The 19,911-nt window shown below is 41.7% G+C and overlaps 1 protein-coding gene across 7 annotated transcripts in view; it reads left to right on the forward strand.

Annotated features, from left to right (window-relative positions):
* The first annotated feature begins 3,649 nt into the window (after positions 1-3,649).
* The window catches only part of NOSTRIN (nitric oxide synthase trafficking), a 58,333-nt gene continuing 42,071 nt past the window's right edge, over positions 3,650-19,911 (forward strand). For 3 of the 7 annotated variants that reach the window (XM_006935337.4, XM_006935338.4, XM_003990832.4), the window contains exons 1-2: positions 3,654-3,811; positions 12,510-12,595. In XM_006935337.4, coding sequence (XP_006935399.2) covers positions 3,785-3,811; positions 12,510-12,595 — 113 coding nt within the window. In that variant the 5' untranslated portion in view covers positions 3,654-3,784. Of the gene's footprint in view, positions 3,812-12,509; positions 12,596-19,911 lie in introns of all 7 variants that reach the window. The other 4 variants (XM_019838220.3, XM_019838219.3, XM_045033906.1 and 1 more) reach the window with 4 other exon arrangements.

The raw sequence follows: 19,911 nt of genomic DNA on the forward strand, positions 1-19,911 counted from the left end.
AGTTCTCATTAATCTGTAGATGGAAATAAAGTTATATTAATATTGATAAGGGCCAAAAACAGTCCCACCCCCAAGATGGACCACTTGACATGAAGATTATTTTGAGTTAAAAAGTAATCAAAACCCAGCAGATTCAGAAAAAGCTCTTTACCTCCCCACAAATGCCGAAAAGAATTTAGATAAGGACCTGCTCCAGGAAAAGAGCTGTCACCATAGATAACTACATTATGATATGAAGTAAGTACGGTAGACATGGAGGAACCTAGCAAGGCCTGCTTTTTCAAAGTCTTCTCTTTGTCCCACTGTTTCTGAGTGGCCCAGCAAACATTGACTTAGCAAACATTTACTCTTTTTTATTCTTCCTGAAGATTGCATTCCTTCCCTTTGAAGACCCAGCCCCTCACCCCTTGTCTTTGGTTCAGAATGATGCATATACCTCTTTTTGCCTATCTTTAGAATTTCCATGTCTATGTGGATTTGTCATACGCTGTTAAGTTTGATTTTCTCCTGTTAATTGGTCTCATGTCAATGTGATTTTTAGTCCGGCTAGAAGGACTTTGAAAGGGACAGGATTCTTTCATAATAGGAGTTCCAAAACTACAAGGCTCTTCCCTCTCATGTTGGCAGGGGAAGTCAGCTTCTTTCTCTCAGTCTCCCTGGACCATTTCCCGGGGTCAGGGGGCTGGGAGATTCTCACATGCACAAGGACAAATTTACTCATCCCAAGGTGCCTCACCAGTCACAGACTCAAGTGCAGGAGACACTGCAGAGAACCTGCTCTGCTATTTCCTCCTCCCCCACCATTCTCCCCACCCCTGCCCCCAGGGTAAGTGTGCTTTGCTGTGTTCTTTGGCAGAGTTTGTGTAAGATGGGATATGGAGTGAGAGGGAAGAATGACCCTATCTCCAAGTCTGAGTCTAGAGTGCTGGAGAACTTAACTCTTTATTCCTCTCCCTAAACTCAGTCTCTGCAGAAATCCCAGACATGTCTCCTGAGGCAGAATTGGGGAAAAGGAAAGGACTACAGATATCAGCCATGCCCTCCATTGTTTTTATTTGTCTTTTTAGCCACTCAAGCACAAACATTGACTGACCATTGTAGTGGGTTTAATGTAAATCCCAATTCCCTGACTTTTTCTGTACCTAGGGGTGGATTCTCCCCCAACTCCCTCCTTGAATCTGGGCTGGCCTGTGACTGGCTTTGGTCAGCTGCATGTGGCTGAAGTGATGGTGTGTGTGTCAGTTTCAAGCTTACACCTCAGGAGGCCTTGGGTGCTTCTGCCCACTCTTGGCTCCTCACCAGGCCCTGAAAACAACCCAGCTTCGACTACTGGCTGATGAAAAATCACCTCAGCCCACAGCCAAGCGCCTGCCCAGCAGAACCCAGAAGAGCTGTCCTGCCAAGCCCAGCCAAGATCAGCAGAGTTGTGTCAATGACTTGCTTTCACATGAGTGATGCCAGGGAGACCAGGAGGACCATCCGGCTAAACCACCGACTTGTGAACTAAGTAAGGTCTGTGCCATTTGAAGCCACTGGATTTTCTCTTGGTGACACAGCATCATTGTGACAATGGATAACAGGTATAACCCTCTTTCTGACCTCCAAAATCAATATCATTTTTCTTTTCTTTTCTTTTCTTTTCTATTCTTTTCTTTTCTTCTTTTTCTTTTCTTTTCTTTTTGGTGGGGGGTCAAATACCTCTCTGAGAAGCTCAACAAATAGCCAAACTCTAGTTCTCAGTCTACATTCAGCCCAGACACTCTACTGCCCGTACAACAGTCTGTGGGAAAGACACTATAGCCAGAAGAAGATATTTTAATTTAGCAGATGTCCAGAACTCCTAAAGGAAAGCTAGTCGGCCTACTGGGAGAGACATACATGAGGAGTAAGTGCAGTAACGCCCTACGAATCTTCAATAAGGCCACAAAGATTGCAGTAAGTGTGGTGGGATGGCATTTCTTGTGAAACCGGTGAGGGAGGCCAATCTCCTCATTTTGAACTGAGTTGGAGCTGGAATGAGACCAAGAGCCGCCAGAACCAGAAAGGAGATGCCGCGCTGCCCCAGGCCTTGAAACCCAGGCTCCAGCTAAGTTTACCTACGATCTCTGATGGCAGGGAAGCCCTGCAATGGGAATCCGAATGATATATTTGTTAGGGTCAGGCATAAGGCAGGGTAAAGATAGGAGTCAGAGGCTAAAAAATTTTAGCAGTCAAAGGCTTTATTTGGGAACTAAGGTCTCGGGCGAGGTTCCGTGACTCAGGGAGAGAGAGAGAGGAGTCAGGGAAGTCGCCCCCAGGTGTGGTGGGGTGGGGTTTTTAAGCTGCAGCGTTCCGGGTTTAGGTCCGGGTGGGCCTTTTCGCGTCAGGTCGTGCTGTCGCTTGGTGATTGGTTGACCTCCAATTCGTTCTGGCAGCTACTAGGGGCTTTTCGTTGGGTTGCGCTGGCAAGATGACGGTCCCCTCTACTGTGGTTCCAAGGACATCCTAACAATATTAACTTGTTTAGAACCTGTCTCTACACTTCTTCCAGGATGCCAATTGGCCTCCTCTAATTCTAACCCCTAGGTTGCCACTGCTCCATGTTGTAACCTCCAGGGGTAAAGTTCTTTGGGACAAGATAAGGGGAGAGCTTTGTCAGGTATGTGAAGGGTGATCCCTGACCACAGACTGCTCTTCTCCATCTGACTGATTGCAAGGCAGCTTCTCTTCCCTCAGGGTCCCCTTCCTCATCATTTGTGATTTTTAGGGACTTTGAACGGAGCCTGCGCACCTGGGGCAGATGAATAGAGCTTGCCCACCCAGGCGGCTCTGAAAGGTTCCCCTGGGCTCTCCTGATGGAGTTCCTTTCTGACTGGGGGCCTGCCAGCCACACCAAAGCTGCCCACAGCCCAGCAAACAGCCACCGCAAGGCAACAGGCCAGTAGCTGGAAATCTACCGATTGACAGCTGGATGCGGAGAAAGCGATAAACGATAAGTTGTTGATTGATTTCTAGTTCTGTTTATCCTTTTGAGTAATAAAAAACAAAAAAAAGTGAGGGTGAACGTACGAAACAGGGTAAGGCCCTGTGAGGTAGTTCACGTGGGTCCTGCTCCCTGATGACCTTTTCTAGACATTTTCCCACTACAGTCACAGTTATGTGGGTGTGGTCCTAATTGTTTGGTACCTGACCTTGGGGTGATTTGGGGCAGGGGAATATTGACTTGGTGTGTGACTTAGATAAAGGGAGTGGTTAAGCGTCTGGGCTCAGGATTGGTCAGTTTGCATATCAAAGTCACAAGCAAGTCCTTTGCTATCTCTAGGAATTAGCTCACCCTAAGAGGGCCAGTCCCTCCTCAAGTCTGAAAGGCCCCTACATGCCAAAGCATGGTAAAATACAGAAACTTAAAAATATATATATATGATAAACACAGCAGGCTGGGAGAATATGCATCCTCCATATCTGCCCTGAACACCCAAATTCTCAAGACACTTGACAGCTTCTGGGCCTTCCCTCAAGGCCACACAGCTTAGGACTCGGCATTCTGCCCTCTAAGTATTTACAGAAGTCATTCGTAGCACCTCAGTCCAGCTCTCTTGTCCCAGAGCAGTTCTTTGCTTTTCCAGGAAACCAACGGGATGAAAGTCCAGGGCCGGGACTTCCTCCTCAGGGTGTTTGACAAGGACTGACGTACTCTAGGCCCTTTGAATACGGGAAGTTCCAGACACACCCAACCTTGACTGTAGTTTCTTGAATGCTGAATGCTGGAACTTAGGTAGAAGGACAGAAGCAAAAACATTTCAATATGAGGGACCCACTGACAGATTGTTCGGTGAGTAGCTCAGTGTGGTTTTGCGCCTGTGTGTGAGAGGGTGGCCTTAGAGGGATATGTTTATATATTAATGGGTTTTAACTTAAAGAAATCTGAGACGTTTGGAAGACAAACATGTTAGACACTGGCTGTGATACAAAAGTCTTGTGGCTTTTCTTTGGTTCGATTTAAAAGACAGTGCTTTCTAGCAAGTGACGGGTCAAGGTAATAGTCATCTTTTATTCTCATATTGTTGGAAAGACTTGGAGTGGGTATAGCATCATATTTGCTTGCAGATGGTGGCTGTTTGGAAAGCATTCGTAAGATATACACCGACGGTGCCAACATCGTGTGTAGAGTGGCTACCCAAACACTCAGAATCTGCAGCTGATTTGGGGTTCTGAGAATGCAGTAGGGTGGAGGGCTTTGGCATATTTTCCCGTATCATTTAGAGTCAATAACTGCAAGACGTGCAAGAGGAAGGACGGGCTCCCCACGCTGCCTGCCCTACAGTGGTTCTCAGACAGGCTTCCCAACATGTTTGTTTAGTCCTGGGGAGCATTACCAAACAGAAGATTGGCCAAAAGTCCGAGGACAGTGTGAGGTCATTAGCAGCAATTTAGGAAATAAGAAGCAATTAAAATAAGGTGTGGGGGGGGGGGAGGAAGGGGGTATATATGCTCTGAACAGAAAATAATCAAGAATCATCAGCGTGTTAGCCCAATAAATGATGCCAAAAAACTGAAATTGGTGACATCGGAAGCAAGGGGTTACGTTCATTCATCCCGCAAGTATTTTATCAAAAAACAAAACAAAACAAAAACCACCAACAATAACAAACTGGATAAACAGATAAATGAGGGCTGTAATAAAGCCATAAAGAAAAAAAAAAGCAACAGGGGTGCCTGGGTGGCTCAGTTGGTTAAGCGTCTGACTTGGTTTTGGCTCAGGTCATAGTCTCATCTCACCTGAGTCTCATCTCAGGTCATAGTCTTGCATAGTTTCTTGAATTCGACCCCCACATCAGACTCTGTGCTGTGCAGGACCCCCACGTCAGGCTCTGTGCAGAGCCTGCTTGGGATTCTCTCTCTCTCCTTCTCTCTCTGCCCCTCCCCTGCTTGCTCTCTCTGTCTCTCTTGAAATGAATAAACATAAGAAATTTTTTTTAAATAAATAAAAAAGAAAAAAGCAACAGAATTAACGGTTTCATTGTTGTTTATTCAATGGACAGAGCACAGGCTTAGAGCAGATGGAGCCGTAAGTGCTATGCCACAAAATGAGTTCATGAATCAGATGAGCTAAATGACATGAAGTCCTAATAGCTAGTAATATTATTAGTGATGATGTAATAGCAGATTCTACCTACTTTTACTCTTTTAAATGCAAAAGTAAATATGTGTCTAATGTAAAAACAAAAATTCCAACAGTATGGTTGTATATAGATTTTAAGACTGAAAATTCCCCCCTTTAATAAGCATGCATATAATTTAAAATATGTTTTAATAAAGGTATATCAATATAATGTTTCCTTTGCAATCCTATGTTACTTTATCTAATGCATTTAAAAATATTCTGAGTAAAATATAGATTTCACAAGATTGCCAAAGGGACCCATAATACAAAAAATATCTTAAAATCTCTTTTGTTGGGGCACCTGGCTGGCCTAATCGGTTAAGCGTCTGACTTCGGCTCAGGTCATGATCTCACGGCTGGTGACTTTGAACCCCGCATTGGGCTCTGTGCTGACAGCTTGGAGCCTGGAGCCTGCTTCGGATTCTGTGTCTCCCTGTCTCTCAAAAATAAAAAAAAATTTTTTTTAATTAAAAAAAAAATCTCTTCTGTTAAGTTCATGCTCCAATGGGCAAGATAGGCTAATAACTGGGCTATTCAACATCAGACAGCTTAGTCAGTGTCCATGCTCAAAAATGGGCTAAATATTGTGTAGGCTCTTAACCAATCTTAAGAGTGGTAAAATTTATTTGAAGAAGGTTTTTTTTTTTTTTTTTTAAGTTCTGGTTTTGAAAAGGAACAGAATTGGCTCTGGGCCTTAAGGTCTTGAAGTTTACAAGTTTAGCTTCTACACCTACAAAAAAAAAAAAAAATGCCAAGTGAAGTCATTTTCAAATCTATGTACAAGGAAGTGGATAGGATCAAATTGTCTCCAAATGAAATAATCCAATTATTTTTAAAAAGCAGCACCTTCTTATGAAATAATACCATAGAGATAGATCATGAGCAAATAACAAGCTATAACCAAGTTTATATTTTTATCCACTCCTGTGGTATCCAGGTCGGGACCTGTCAAATCAGGCATTCTGGGCTTCACCTAGTCTGTCCCTTCCCTTAACATCATCAGCTATTGAAACAGTACCAGGCTGTGGGACTGCTCCTTTAATCTGGCTTAGATGCCAATCTGAGCTTTCTATCTCAGTGGCTCTGCCTGGGTCATGGGATATTAACTGGCACTAAGACAGAAGACACTGGCACAATGGCCCATGGCTTCTGTGGGATTCTGGTTCTTCACAGATATAAGGAAGCAGGTTGGGTCTGGCATAGATATCCTATGGCCCACAGCATCCCTGGTGTACACATCAAGATATGTGATATGCCACCCATGTTTCATAGGCTGCTGTTTCCTCATCTGGAGTAAGAGGAAGAAAGGATGGAGTAGACTATGTTCTTTAATGTTCTATATCTCATAATTTATGATGGTGTGCCATGGGGATTCCAAATGTTACCCAGGTAATCCCTTAGAGGGACAGTGGTTTGAAATATGATCCCCCATGAATCAAGATTCACATGAAATCAGTAGCACAGTGCCTGTCATATGAAAGACATCCAACAAAACTTATCTGATTAAATATAAGTGGAATATCATAGTTTATTTGACCTATGAGGATGCCACTGTCCAAAAAGTTTCCATACTGCCATCTACAATACAAATGGACTATTCTCGAATAACTGAATTTAACCTTAATCATTCAAATTGTAGACGGTCAAAAAGAGCTGCTAGTCCAGGGTTGATACAGTGCATTTAGAAGTTATCTAATTATGTCATGTGCCAATTGCTTTGATTACTGCATTTTTTTGTAATGACAGCATTTATACAACAGAATTTGCTTACAAATGCTGGGCAAAAATATTTTTGTAAAGACTGAATAGGAGGGGCATCTGGGTAGCTCAGCAGGTTAAGCATCAGACTCTTGATTTCTGCTCAGGTCACGATGTCTCAGTCGGTCGTGGGATTGAGTCCTGTGATGGACTCTTGAGCTGACAGGCTCTCTCTCTCTCAAAATAAATAAATAAATGAAGAAAAAAACCAAAAAAAACTGAATGGGAAATGCCTGTGTGTACTAGTTGTGTTGTGAAGGGATGTTTTTAGGGGCTTAGAAATATCCCAAATATTCTACCACTAGCCTGGACTCCTTTTATCAGGAAAAAAAACACATAACTTTTTTCCTAGGGATTCATGAGCCCTAGGAGAGACAACATGTTAATAAAAATCCATATGGAGATGTAAGATCGATAGCAGGTCTTTTCCTGGAATGAATATTTGGTAGGGTTGGAGTATTTGAAAGCTCAACAGGATGGGACAAGAACACCAAAACTTCACCTCCTGTACGACTTTGAGTAGAGAAAACCCTTCTTGTACTGGTTGATGACATTACGAAGCCATTTGTGCTGATCATAGCACTTAAAGGTAACTATTACTCCGAGTAAACTTAGTGTAATTATACTGATAAGCTATTTATAAATATATTTATTTCTGAAGGTTTCTCTAATTGATTGGCTCACCTAATATTTCTAATCACAGTTCTGCCCCTAACTAATGAAGTTATTTTCAGCTCTTTGGCATTTCACTATAAAATAAAAGGATTAGATGTTAGTGATTTTCAAGCTATGCTCCATGGAATCCCTTCAGTGGTCTCTCTGGTGCATTAGAGTGGAGTGGGAAGGAGAGAGGTGGGATAGGAAGGGAGAGCCAAAGCCAAGGTCAAGAGATTTCATACACTCAAAGCAGATATGTTCCAAGGTTTTCTGATCACACACACACACACACACACACACACACACACCAAGATGGTCCTGGGTTCCAATTTGACATTTATGCAAGTCTGCTTTTCACAGATTTTTGTCTTTAAGTTTCAGTGGATGGGACATGATGAAAGGTACAGAATCACTGTTTCCAAAGAAGGGGTTGTGCTGAAACACTGGAAGTATTCTTAGCTATTCTTTTATTTACCGATATCACCTTTATCTCATGTAGATCAGGGTTTGTCAGGGAGTGTCTGGTACATTGCATGTAGGGTTAGAGATAAAAAAATCTCTCCATTGCTGTAATAAGAACATCCTGTTGTCACCTGATCACTAAGTTAACAACAACACAATGTATTCAGGAGCTTTTGAACTAGTGTGTGCCTGGGCATCCTGGAGTTTAGGGAATGGGTTATATGTGTACCTGAGACATGAATCTCGGCAACCCTAAAACTGGCAGGATGTGGTTGGGGGACAGAGCTCATGGGCCAATTTCCTCTGCCTGGAACAACTTCGCTCATTTACCACACTGTCCTAGTACAAATAGCATTTTCTAGATGTGTCATAATGTGAAAACAGTTAGGAAGTACCAGTCTATTAAATAACAGGAAATCATCTTCCAAAATCCTGGCAGCTGCAGCATCGATTGAAGCATAAGATGTGCTTCGTTTGAGCAGCCTCTTGCTTTAACAAGTCGAGTTTGAATGCCTTTGGAAAAGACAGAAACTCCCCACTTTCTCACAGTCTCCCTGACTCCCTCCAAAAACAATTGAGCTTTGAATCAATGGTTTAGAAACATTTAAGACTGTCTGGCCTCCTAGAACTGGTCCTCTGGAGATAGTATTTTAAAAACATGTCTTGGACAGTTTTGATGGCTTGATAAATTTGGGAAATTCAGCAGCCCCTGCAGCCCAGCACATAAAAATTCTCAACTGGTTCTGCTCATGTCCACTTTGGTTAGGGGCAAGATTTCCCCTCCATGCTCCCATCCTCATACATGGGGTCCAAGGTATCCTATTCTCTCCCCAGGTCTGCTAGATGCAGACTCCTCAGGTGATGGGGCTGGTGTGGGCCCATCCCCTGGGACACCTCATCTCAGAGTCCCTTCCTTGCACTCCTGGCTCTCCTGATGGGAGGTTCTTCTCATGTTGCTCTGAAACCTCCAAATTCCTCCAGTCTACATCTCTGCTCTGTCTTTTCCCAGCCCCAGCCCCAGGCTCCTAATGTTTCAGAGCAAGAAAACTCACTCTGCAAGCACCCATTCAAATCTTTCTCTCTGGCACATGGCCCCCTGGCGTTTTTGCTGGGTCTTTGTTTCTGCTTTGCTGTGGGCTGGAGAGAGAAGCAGATAGGACATTACATTCAAAACTTACAATTTAATATTGTGAGATATTTCTAAGTAAATCAAATAAGAAAGCTACAGGACTTAGAAAGAAAATCATAAAATTTTATTGAACATAAAATAAGATTTGAACACACGAAAAGACTTACTATGTCCTTGGATGGGAGGTCTAAATACCATGAAAAAGTCAATTTCCTCAAATTGATATATTTATGTAATGACATTCCAATTAGGATTCCAACAGGGACTTTTTTAAAAAAAAGGTAATTAGATAAATCCTCATATGCAAGAATAAATGCCCAAGTATAGCCAAAGAAATTATGAAAAGGAATGAAAAAAAAAAAAAACCAGTTGTTTACAGAAAGCAGAAGCAAAGTGTTAAATAATCTCTATAACTTAGGTAACGAGTTCCTGTGTGTATCATTATTATTATCTGTATCATTATTATTTTACGAAACATAAAAATGTTTCATAATTTAAAACAAAAAGTTTAAAGACTGTGTCTGAGTTTGAACTATGTTCAGCTGCACATTTTAAAAGTCAAAAATAAGAGTGGCTTTTCAAAACCCCTATTATTACATTCCTCTCACACATAAAGTAAGTCCAAAAGTAGAGAGAAGAGGGCTTATCTGGTGGCCCCCAGGGCCATCAAGGACCCAGGCTCTTTTTCTTTTTCTACTCTTCCATCTTAGTACATGGCAGCTATCCTCAAGACCACCTCGTGGCCTCAGCCATCGTTTCTAAGTATAGGTATCGGGGAAGAGAAGGAAGGAAACGTCACTGAAACCTCACACAACACTTTTACCCATGCTTCCTTGGGAAACGTTTAGTCACATGGCTACATCTAAGGGAGAGACACCGAGAAAAAACTTTATGCTGGGGATATGTGCCCTGCTTCACATTTATTTATTTTCTTCTCATGATACCTATGTGTGATTTGTGGAATGTTATTTGGTAGTGTAGTAAGAAAATAAAAAGGCTGGGGGTGATTTATTGAAAACGTTTAGGCAACAGAGGAGCAAACAAAAAAGCTAAACAATCTTAAAATGCTCACTAAAACTTTCCCATTGTACCTGTAAGGGAAGGAAGGAGGCCTTATAAGATCATATCGTTCACAGACAAGTTATTTTTATAGAAATAAAAGTGGGTTGGTTGCCAAATAGTAATTTTACTCTCATGACTCAGGGGAGAATCATTTCCTCAGACATCCTACATCTGAACCTCACTGTAGGCATGTTTTGCTTGCTCTGCAGACAGCTTAAAAATTTGTAAATTGTTTGCTACCATTGTTTTTTTAAAACCGTATTTCAGATGCCAATCCCTATGTCAGCTTTTTGGGACAGACTAGAATATCTGGCCATCCTGGGCTGCAGTCCCTTGGTCCAGAGCAGTGGGGACAGCTGTCTCTCCAGCTCGCTCTCCCCACCCTACTCCTCACTCATGCAGGGGTCTGCCCCCTGCCTGCAGACGCGTGATTTTGTCAACTTTGCTTTAGGAGTTCACAATGTCTTTATAAAGAGCATTGCTCCCTGACTGCTGTCTTTGAGCCCGAGGTAGTTTCATTGGAGCCATTTGCTATTCCTGTGTGTCTGCCAAACCCTGCCCTGGCTCTCTGTGCTAAGTTCAGGTGAAAGGAGAACCACTGCATAAAGATAAAAGAACTTGGTACAGGGACACGTGTGTGGCTCAGTCGGTTAAGCATCCAACTTCTGCTTAGGTCGTGACCTCAGAGCTTGTGAGTTCAAGCCCTGCGTTGGGCTCTGTGCTGACAGCCCGGAGCCTAGAGTCTGCTTCGGATTCTGTGTCTCCATCTCTGTCTCTGCCCCTCCCATGCTTGTGCCGTCTCTCTCTTTCTCTCAAAAGTAAATACACATTAAAAAATTGTTTTAATTATAGTTAAAAAAAGGAATTTGGTATCTATAGGATTGTATTTCTATATCCTAGATTTGGTTCATTCCGCTCTGAAGTTAAGGACCTGGATCAGGTCCTTTCCTTTAGGTCCTTTCCTCCTCCGTGACCCCCTGTCCTCTGTTTGCTACTCTGCTAGCACACACACCAGGTGTTCCCATGACAACTGAAGGGTTGCCTTGGCCCTGAGGATTCACGTCCGTGAATCTGCCAGCTGCATAGTAGGTGCTCCCTGAATGTGAGCTCTCAAAGCCACTGGAGTGCTGGACGAGGCTGGCTCGTCGGAGGAACAAAGAGCCACAGCATGGCCCTCATTTCATACAGAACTTGCATCCTCCTCTGTAAAATCTCATTTTAAAAAATGCAATGAGGTATCACACCTCCCACATGGAAAACTCTGAGGGAATGTGCTTGGGACTGTTCCACCGCCTAACTGATCCACTCTGTGTCAGGACAGCTGCAGAATTCATTCACGTTTAGGCTCTTCATTGGGGCACTTAAAACCTACCATCATCAATGTCTACTTTTACAAATACAATTTTCAGGGTGACTTCGTGGAGTTCGAAATCAAATGACAAAATCTTTCCCATTGAATTCTTGTGTCTGTAGGCTAAATTCATATAGGAATGAATTTATAAATATTTATTCATAAATTTGTAAAAGTTTGGTACAACAAAAATGTTCAACACATTATTATAATATTCTTATTACTAGAGTTAGAAAAAAATTTTTTAATGTCTATTTTTGAGAGGGAGAGAGAGACAGAGCACAAGCGGGGGAGGGACAGAGAGAGAGGGAGACACAGAATCCGAAGCAGGCTCCAGGCTCTGAGCTGTCGTCAGCACAGAGCCGGGTGCGGGGCTCAAAATCACGAACCGTGAGGTCATGACCTGAGCTCAAGTCTGACGCTTAACTGACTGAGCCACCCAGGTACCTCTTTACTACTAGAGTTAAATCAGATTTAGAGGGACCAGGACACATTTTATTAGCAAGTTATTTCACTTACATATTCATATCTCATCCAAAACAAAACAAAACACATTCACTTCGTGAGTTCATGGTATGGCACCCAGGAATATTATTTGGGAACTTGGGGTGGAGGCACAAAATGATTACTCAGTGTACATATTTCAGAATGTACTTTTAACCATCCTGGGAAACAATAGAAGTGACAGGAAGTCAGACTTCAAAATCACCCCACTGCTGACTTGTTGCCTGGGGACAAACAAACCAGCTGTATTTTTGAAAAGTTCTGCCGGGTATTTCATATCCAGGCATAAGACACTTAATCTTTATTTTAGGAACTCATCCAAAATGTGTACATCCCCTTAGCTTCACGATCATTTACAATGACAGTCATCATTACAGAGCAGTCTGAATTTACCGTTCTGTCTTTGAAAGTGCTCATAACCCTTCTGTGCTTTTCTTTTTCAGTATAATAAAGTGTACAAGAATCTAAAGGGGTTTTCTCAAAATGGAGAGAATTTCTGCAAGCAGGTCACATCCATTCTTCAGCAAAGGTACAAAAATGCACGTTTGCAATAAACAGTTCTTCTTTCATTGCAGCTAGCAATATGACCGGAGGAGTGATTACAAGCTGTCCTACTTTCCAGAACTCCGTGTTGTATTTTGGTACTGGAGAGATTAGTTTGAAGAGTGATTCTCCTCTATTGCACACTTATCACTTGGGTGCCATAAAAATCAGGAAACGATAGGAAGTAATTCTGCTTGCGAAGGCTCAGTCAAGTCTCTTTTGACTTCGCAGACTGAGTTTATCAACCCCCTCCTGGGGCACTCCACTGGGCCTGATGTATATGCCATTATTAGATTCCCATACTGATGGCAACTGTGAGTTTACATTTCCGTCTTCCTTACCAGGGCAGGGGCTGTATCCTATTCATCTTTTCATGTCTGGGCTTTGGACTTCCTCAGTAAATGTCTCATGAATGAAAAGTGATCATTTTCAGCATCATCTTCTCTTAATACTAGATGTGATCATGTGTAAAGTTGTTGACTATGCTAAAATGAGCACACCTAAGTCAGTCAAGAAAGTTACAGAAGTTCCTGCTTAAAATTAGAGAACCCAAGAACTGAATTGGGCCGTAAAGAGTCCTTAAGTCTTTTCCCTATATCTAGACAGCTCTATAATAAGCAACCCTAAAGAGTTAAACCTATTCTTTTAAGATAACCCATTTCAAATTTAAAGTATGGCATGTGTAGTGTATATGGATCAATTGCATCCTGCATTAGTAGGATGAGAGCAAATGAGAATATTAGCTTTATCAGGAACAATCAGTAAGGCCAGGGAAAGATAAAGGAAAGCTCAAACAGGCAGTTATTAAAAAAACAAAAACAAAACAAGCAAACAAACGAACAAAACACATGTTTGTCAAATGGAGTCAAAAAGAAAAAAAATTAAAATAAGTTACTTCTATCTTAATAGCCAATTGCTTGGATTCTGAGAGGAACAGGGAGGAACAATCTGGGAGGGAATTTCTTCTTTAAGAAAATATTTATTTTTTTAGTCTCAAAAAATTATTTAAAATAGGACCAGTTAGCTATTGTACAAATTCAACCCATTATCTAGATTAGAAAGCACCCCCCTCCTGCAGATTGGGAAGGATCTGTACATATTTTAGCCATGCATGTGACCTGGATTAAAGTCCTCTGATCCTTGATTATTTGGTGTCCCTGTGTTCAAAATTAGTGCCCCGTAGACAGCAATGAAGACAGAAGGCAGGTGATAAATAATGCTTGGCAAATGGACTTAAGAATGAATGGAATAAATATGGGGGAATCAGTGCTCCGAACTGTCTTATTGTTTTTCCCTGTCCAGGTCACTCCAAACCTCCACACTGCCACAGACACATCTACTTTATATACAATCACAACCTTCATTTCTTACCTGGGTCTCTCAGAGTTGCTTCCTGGGGCTACTATCCTTTCCAGAGTTATTCACATGCAAAGCCTTCCACCCATAGGTTCTAGAGCAGCAAACAAGCTCCAAAGAAGAAGAAACACTTGGGTAGCTAAGAATGTTTCTCTCCATAGTTTTACCTTCCTATGGAGTGGAAATTAGAATTTGAAGATCTAAAGAACAGTACTGGTTAGCAAAATTACTAGCACTTTTCTGGGATAAAAACTGCATAGCATACATATGAGAGGGGAATCTAATGTTTACCTTGACTGGAGAAATTATGCTAGGTATTAGGTCATTTATGCAATAGATGCTTTCCTGGACATTTTTGTAAAGCTGAACTTATAAGCTGAACTTATACAACAATTAAATAATTTCTCCCTAACCAAGATGCCATTTGAGTTGCTTTATATTTACTCCTGATAAATGTGCTTTTGGCAATGTCTCCTCACACCTGAACTTTTGGTTCTCCTTCCTCGGCTCACTTGTTTGATCATGTAATTAACCTGAAGGATGTTCACCCACACTAAAAGAGTAGGTATTTGGAGACAACATTTTTCTAACAAACTTTTTTTTTTCAGACACAAACTTTCTATTAATCTTTGAATATGTAACACATTGTGTTTTTTTCCATCTATATTTCTATATGTTAGCTGGCAAATACAGAGTCCACTTCACTTGCTAGAATTGGGTTTTTTTTCCCCCATGGGGAGTGATTCTGAAGTCACTAACTCTTCCTATAAGGTATTTGAACTGAGTTGACATAATAATCATAGCAAAAGGAGGAATGGTCACAACATAATTGGTACTATACTTGCCTTACCCTTTCCATTCTGAGAAATCAGTATCTATTACCTTAGATATACAAAAGATAAGAGCTAGGCCATCAGCCATCCTTGTAAATGGGTAGATTTATTACATATAAGTCAATGATATCTTTCCTCTGTATTAGAAAAATACCTGGAAACCAATACTCTTTTTAAGATTTTATTTATTTATTTATTTATTTACTTACTGATTTACTTACTTGAGACAGCAAGCATGAGCAGGGGAGAGGCAAAGGGAGAGAGAGAGAGAGAATCCCAAGCAGGCTTGGGGCCCCATACCACAACTCTGTATAAAAACTATCCAGTTACTTAGAGTATAGACAAGTAATGAGAAACCCCATCAGACAAGTAAATGGTACTCCTGGAACACGTATAGTAGGCATTCTCTGTGAAGGTTATGACACAGAAAATTATGAAGACAAATCCAGTGGCCAGGATAATAAAAGATATAGTGAGGAAGCATATGGGCCTTCTTAGGGCTAAAGGTGTATCAGTCATATAAAATACATTCAGTAAATACTTGTAGATTGAAAGAATAAATGAATGCAAGATAGTTAAAGGTTTCTTTCTTTTTAATTTTTTTTGTTTTTTAGAGAAAGAGAGAGAGAGAGCATGAGCAGAGGAGGGGCAGAGGGAGCAGGGGGAAAGGGGGATAGAGAATCTTAAGCAGGCTTCACACAAAACATGAAGCCCAATGCAGGGCTCTGTTTCAAGACCTTGAGATCACGACCTGAGCCAAAATCAAGAGTTGAACACTTAAGGGACTGAGCCACCCAGATGCCCCTATTTTATCATTATGCCTACATTACTAGAACAAGGTCTTTACTATCCTTGGATTTTAACAATTCCAGACACCTTGCTTACGAATACATTGGAATGTGTTTCCGCATGGCAGTTCCACATTAGCACATGGCTACAAGAGACAGCATCACGATCAAGCTTTAAGTCCAGATAATGCTTCATTTCCAGGCTCAGCTGCCTACCAATTTGTTCTAATTGGTGGTGATAGAAAAGTGCAGTTGTTATTAAAACATCATTTTGCCTGGCAATTCTGCAATTCATGGTCATGCTTAACTTCTTTTATCCAATTAGCAGCATCAGTTTCCCTTTTTTTTTTTTTTTTTTTTTTTGTAGTAGCAACTCTGATTTAGCCAGAAACACACAGCAGCTCCTGACATGCCTAATGCCAAAGTCATCGGGTTCGTTTTAACACAGTTACAGATTGGACTTAAAGGACAAAGGCACATTCCCCAAAACTGTTTACGAATGTTTGCACCCTCACAGCTAGGGCTTAAACAGGCTTTCGTGGGAAAATCAATTGTTCCCTATAAGGAAGCTTCAGGGCAGGTTTGCAAATGGCAAGTGCCACTGGTCTGGACATTAAAATAAATAAATAAATAAAAAGAAAGAAAGAAAAGAATGAAACAAAGAAGTATAGTTGGTCATTGTTCCATCCACGACTCATTGCAGATGCTGTCAACAAAGGCATAAATGATTGAAATAAAAATGTTGATAAATCCTAAACTTTTCAACTCTGCCCATGGCCTGGGTGATCTTAACTTCTACAGCTTCAGCTCTTTTTTGCATATTGATGACTCATACATTTATATTACCAGGCAATATGTCTTATCTGTACTCCAAGCCATACATCTGACACTCTGTTGGGCATTTCCACCTGGGTGTCCCATGCAACCACAAAGTCAGCCTATTCAAAACAAAGTTTATCAGCTTTTCCCCAAAGTATATACTCCTGGATGTTTTACCATGGTGACTGGGACCTCTGCCCACCCAATTAAGCCCAATTATCTGGAAGTCACCCATGACCCTTCTTCTTTCTCACCTCATGACCAGATCTTCATGTTTCTCTCTTTTAAGCACCTGTTACACCCATAGCTTTCTTATCATTTCATGGACTCTGCCATTGTTCTGGGGGGAAAAAAATCTCTTAACCTATTCTTCATCTAGGAGTACTGCCTTGAAGTTGTGCAGTTTGTACACTGCATAAAAGCACCTGCAGGGGCTGAGTGAAAGCAGAAATCTAACCCACTCTCCACCCTCGAGCCTTGCACCTTGGCTCCGAGCTGGGCCTTTTCAAAGAATCTCCTTTTTCTAATGCAAGCAAAGTTATCTCAACTAGGGAGCTGGCAAGAGCTCTGCCCCTATCTCTCTAACACATCTTCCACTCTGTGACCATGACCTTGTTTAAGACTCTTCAAAGGCTTCCATGACCTTTAGTATAAAATTCAGCCCTCATAGCATTTTATAAAAGGGCCTTTGAGATGTGGGCCCTGCCTCCCTATCCAATTTGTCTCCCTCCATCTACCCATGACCCCCACCCCTCTTCATCTATTGAACCACTGGTAGTCACAACTCCGCTTTGTGTCCTTGCCACCCCTCCTACCAACTCCCACCTGCCCTGATGGGTCCCTGAATTTGTGCATACTGTATCCTATGTCTGTTAGACACTTCTTCACCTTGGTTACCAGTCTGCATTCAATAGATCTCCAAGATTCAGCTATCCCACTCATGTGAGCCTTCCCTGACTCCAGTCCCATCTCAAAATGGTACTCCTCAGGGATGCAGAGAACTTATCTCTGCTCTAGATCCTACTACTCTACACTGTTACAGTCTGTTCACTTGCCTGTCTCTTCCACTGGAGGCTGACCTCCTTGAGAGTCTCTGTATCCCATGTGACCAGCACAGAGCCTAGAATAGAACAAGCGTTCAACAGATGTTTACTGAGTGAATGAATGTGTCAGTGTAGGAATGACTTTAGGCAGTCCTATCTTTTAAGAAGTTCAAGTTAGGCTATTTCTGAGAAGCAATAAATAAATGTGTGAAAGAAATTTACTTACATGGTATATAGATTATTTTGAACAAAAAGCTAGACAAGAATGACAGAAACACTGAAGATACCATTTGTTCAGCACAATCTACAGATCAGGCACTGTGTTAGATATGTCTTATACTTGGTGTCTTTCACTTTTTTAATTCTCACAGCTCAATTCAATGTGACCATACTCTCACTCATTCATAATATAGAGATGGGGATGTGGAAAAAAAGGATACATTTTGATTTCTACCCAGCTCAACACACGCTTGGTGTGAGGGCATCTGGCCACCGGGCACTGCCACTGTGGGTATCCCAACATGCTCAAGGGGTCCTAGTGTAGCCCCCTTCAGAGTCTTAAAGTCCTCTGTGGGAAATGACATCAGCGGCCATTAAGCCTAGTAGCTTCTAAATCTGGTAACACGGGGGCCTGGGGGAGCCCTCAGGGGCCACTTCAAGGAGTGAGGAGAAGTTAAGCGGGCAGGGCTCAGCTCCCTTGTGACTCCCTCTCTCATTATATCAGAGTATAGTGTTTCTATGACATGGTGAAATGCTGTACACAATTTTGTTTTCCAGCTAAAAAGTTAGGCATATGGCCCTTCTTGTCCATTTTACCTGACTCCCCCCCCCCCCCCAAAACAACACTCTCACCTGATTCCACTGACCTCACTCAGTTCAGGAATTACCAGCCATGGAGAATCTGAAGTTCTGGAGCTACCATAACTGTGTACTCTCTGGGCCAGAAGTGAGCAGTAACTGAGTGGCGCTTGAATTCTGGGCAGCGAAGGAGGGTCTGGTCCTCGCATTTCATCTTCTCATACTGTTCTTAGCAGCCAGAATGAGGGCAATCGATACTGATGAGGTGGGCATTGCGGGCTAGCCGAGAGCCCAGGCACTCAAGTAACAGAGAGCTTCCATGTGAAAATGTCTTCCAGATGGCTAATAACTAACTTTTAAATACAGCCTAGTTATAAAATGGGCTTAGGACCATCTTCCAAAAGGCAAAGTGATAAGGCTTGGGTATAAAATATCAATATACCAGCCCCCAAACCAGAAGCTGCTGCTGGTGGAAAGTAGGAAACCAGAGGTGGGACTGACTCACAAACATTTTCAGATTACTAAAATTTCGTCTTAATTCATAATGAAGGGATGGCTCTGTTACCTGCTGTTTTCAAGCTTGAGAGAGGCTTAGTTCCATTTTAATTAATTCCTCAGAGACACAGGGGCAGCTACAGTCTTTTTTTTAAATCACTTTTTATCATCTTAATTTTAAAAGAGCAGGATATGCTAAAATTGATGACATGGTCACTTATATTCTTACAGTTTAATTTGTGCTCTATCTAAAATATTGAATCTGATACCACATATTCTTCCTCTCCCCTTTCTTTCAAAAGTATCATTTATTTTAAAATTGAAGACAAATGTTGATCTTTGACTTACTGGTTGGTCTTCATTATTACTAATGAAAATTTATTGACCTGCCTCCACATGCTGAGAGGAAATTAGAATATAAATGGATTAAAAGTCAGTGCATGCCATTTCCCTGGTTCAGGATCTTTAAGGCTCACTGGAATATTCTGAGATTGAGTTATGCATCAAAATATATATACGTACATCATCAATTTCACATATGCCAAGACAGTTGCTTGGAGAAGAAATCTCGACCTCTCCTACATATAGTAGCTATAGGGCTAGAATATTAAACAGAGTGTTCTTACAAGCTTGTTTCTGATTATTTTAATGAGGGAATGAAAATTCTCTGTCTCGATTCGACATTAGCTCTGCCTCTCTTAACTCCCTTTACATTATGGAAACCGTGATAAAACAGCTCTCTTCAAAGGACTGAGAAGAAACCAATGTATACAGGGGTACACTTGCCACCTTTGCCTTGGGAAAACACTGAGGTCAGTGCATTTCTGTTCAGGAATTCTAAAAGGATATCCATCTATCTACCTATCACCTATCTATCGATCGATTGATCAATCGATACATATATCCACACATACTCTTTATTAGACCATAAGCACAGACGAGCCGCATGGCAGTGTTTGTTTCAATTTACAAATGTCCCGGTTTATAAAAGTAAAAGCTCTCTCTATGCTTGCCGGTGGGAACATGGCTTCTTAGAGCAATTTTCTCTGGGGAGGAATTTACTCATTAACCTCTGTTAAGATGAAGGTCATTCGTTGCCAGAGGCAGGGAACTTTTCATTAGTTGGCAGACTCACCAGAAAGAGAGCTCAGAGTGTTCCATTCCTCCTGT

This window comes from Felis catus, chromosome C1 (assembly GCF_018350175.1).
Source record: "Felis catus isolate Fca126 chromosome C1, F.catus_Fca126_mat1.0, whole genome shotgun sequence".
Taxonomy (NCBI): Eukaryota; Metazoa; Chordata; class Mammalia; order Carnivora; family Felidae; genus Felis; species Felis catus.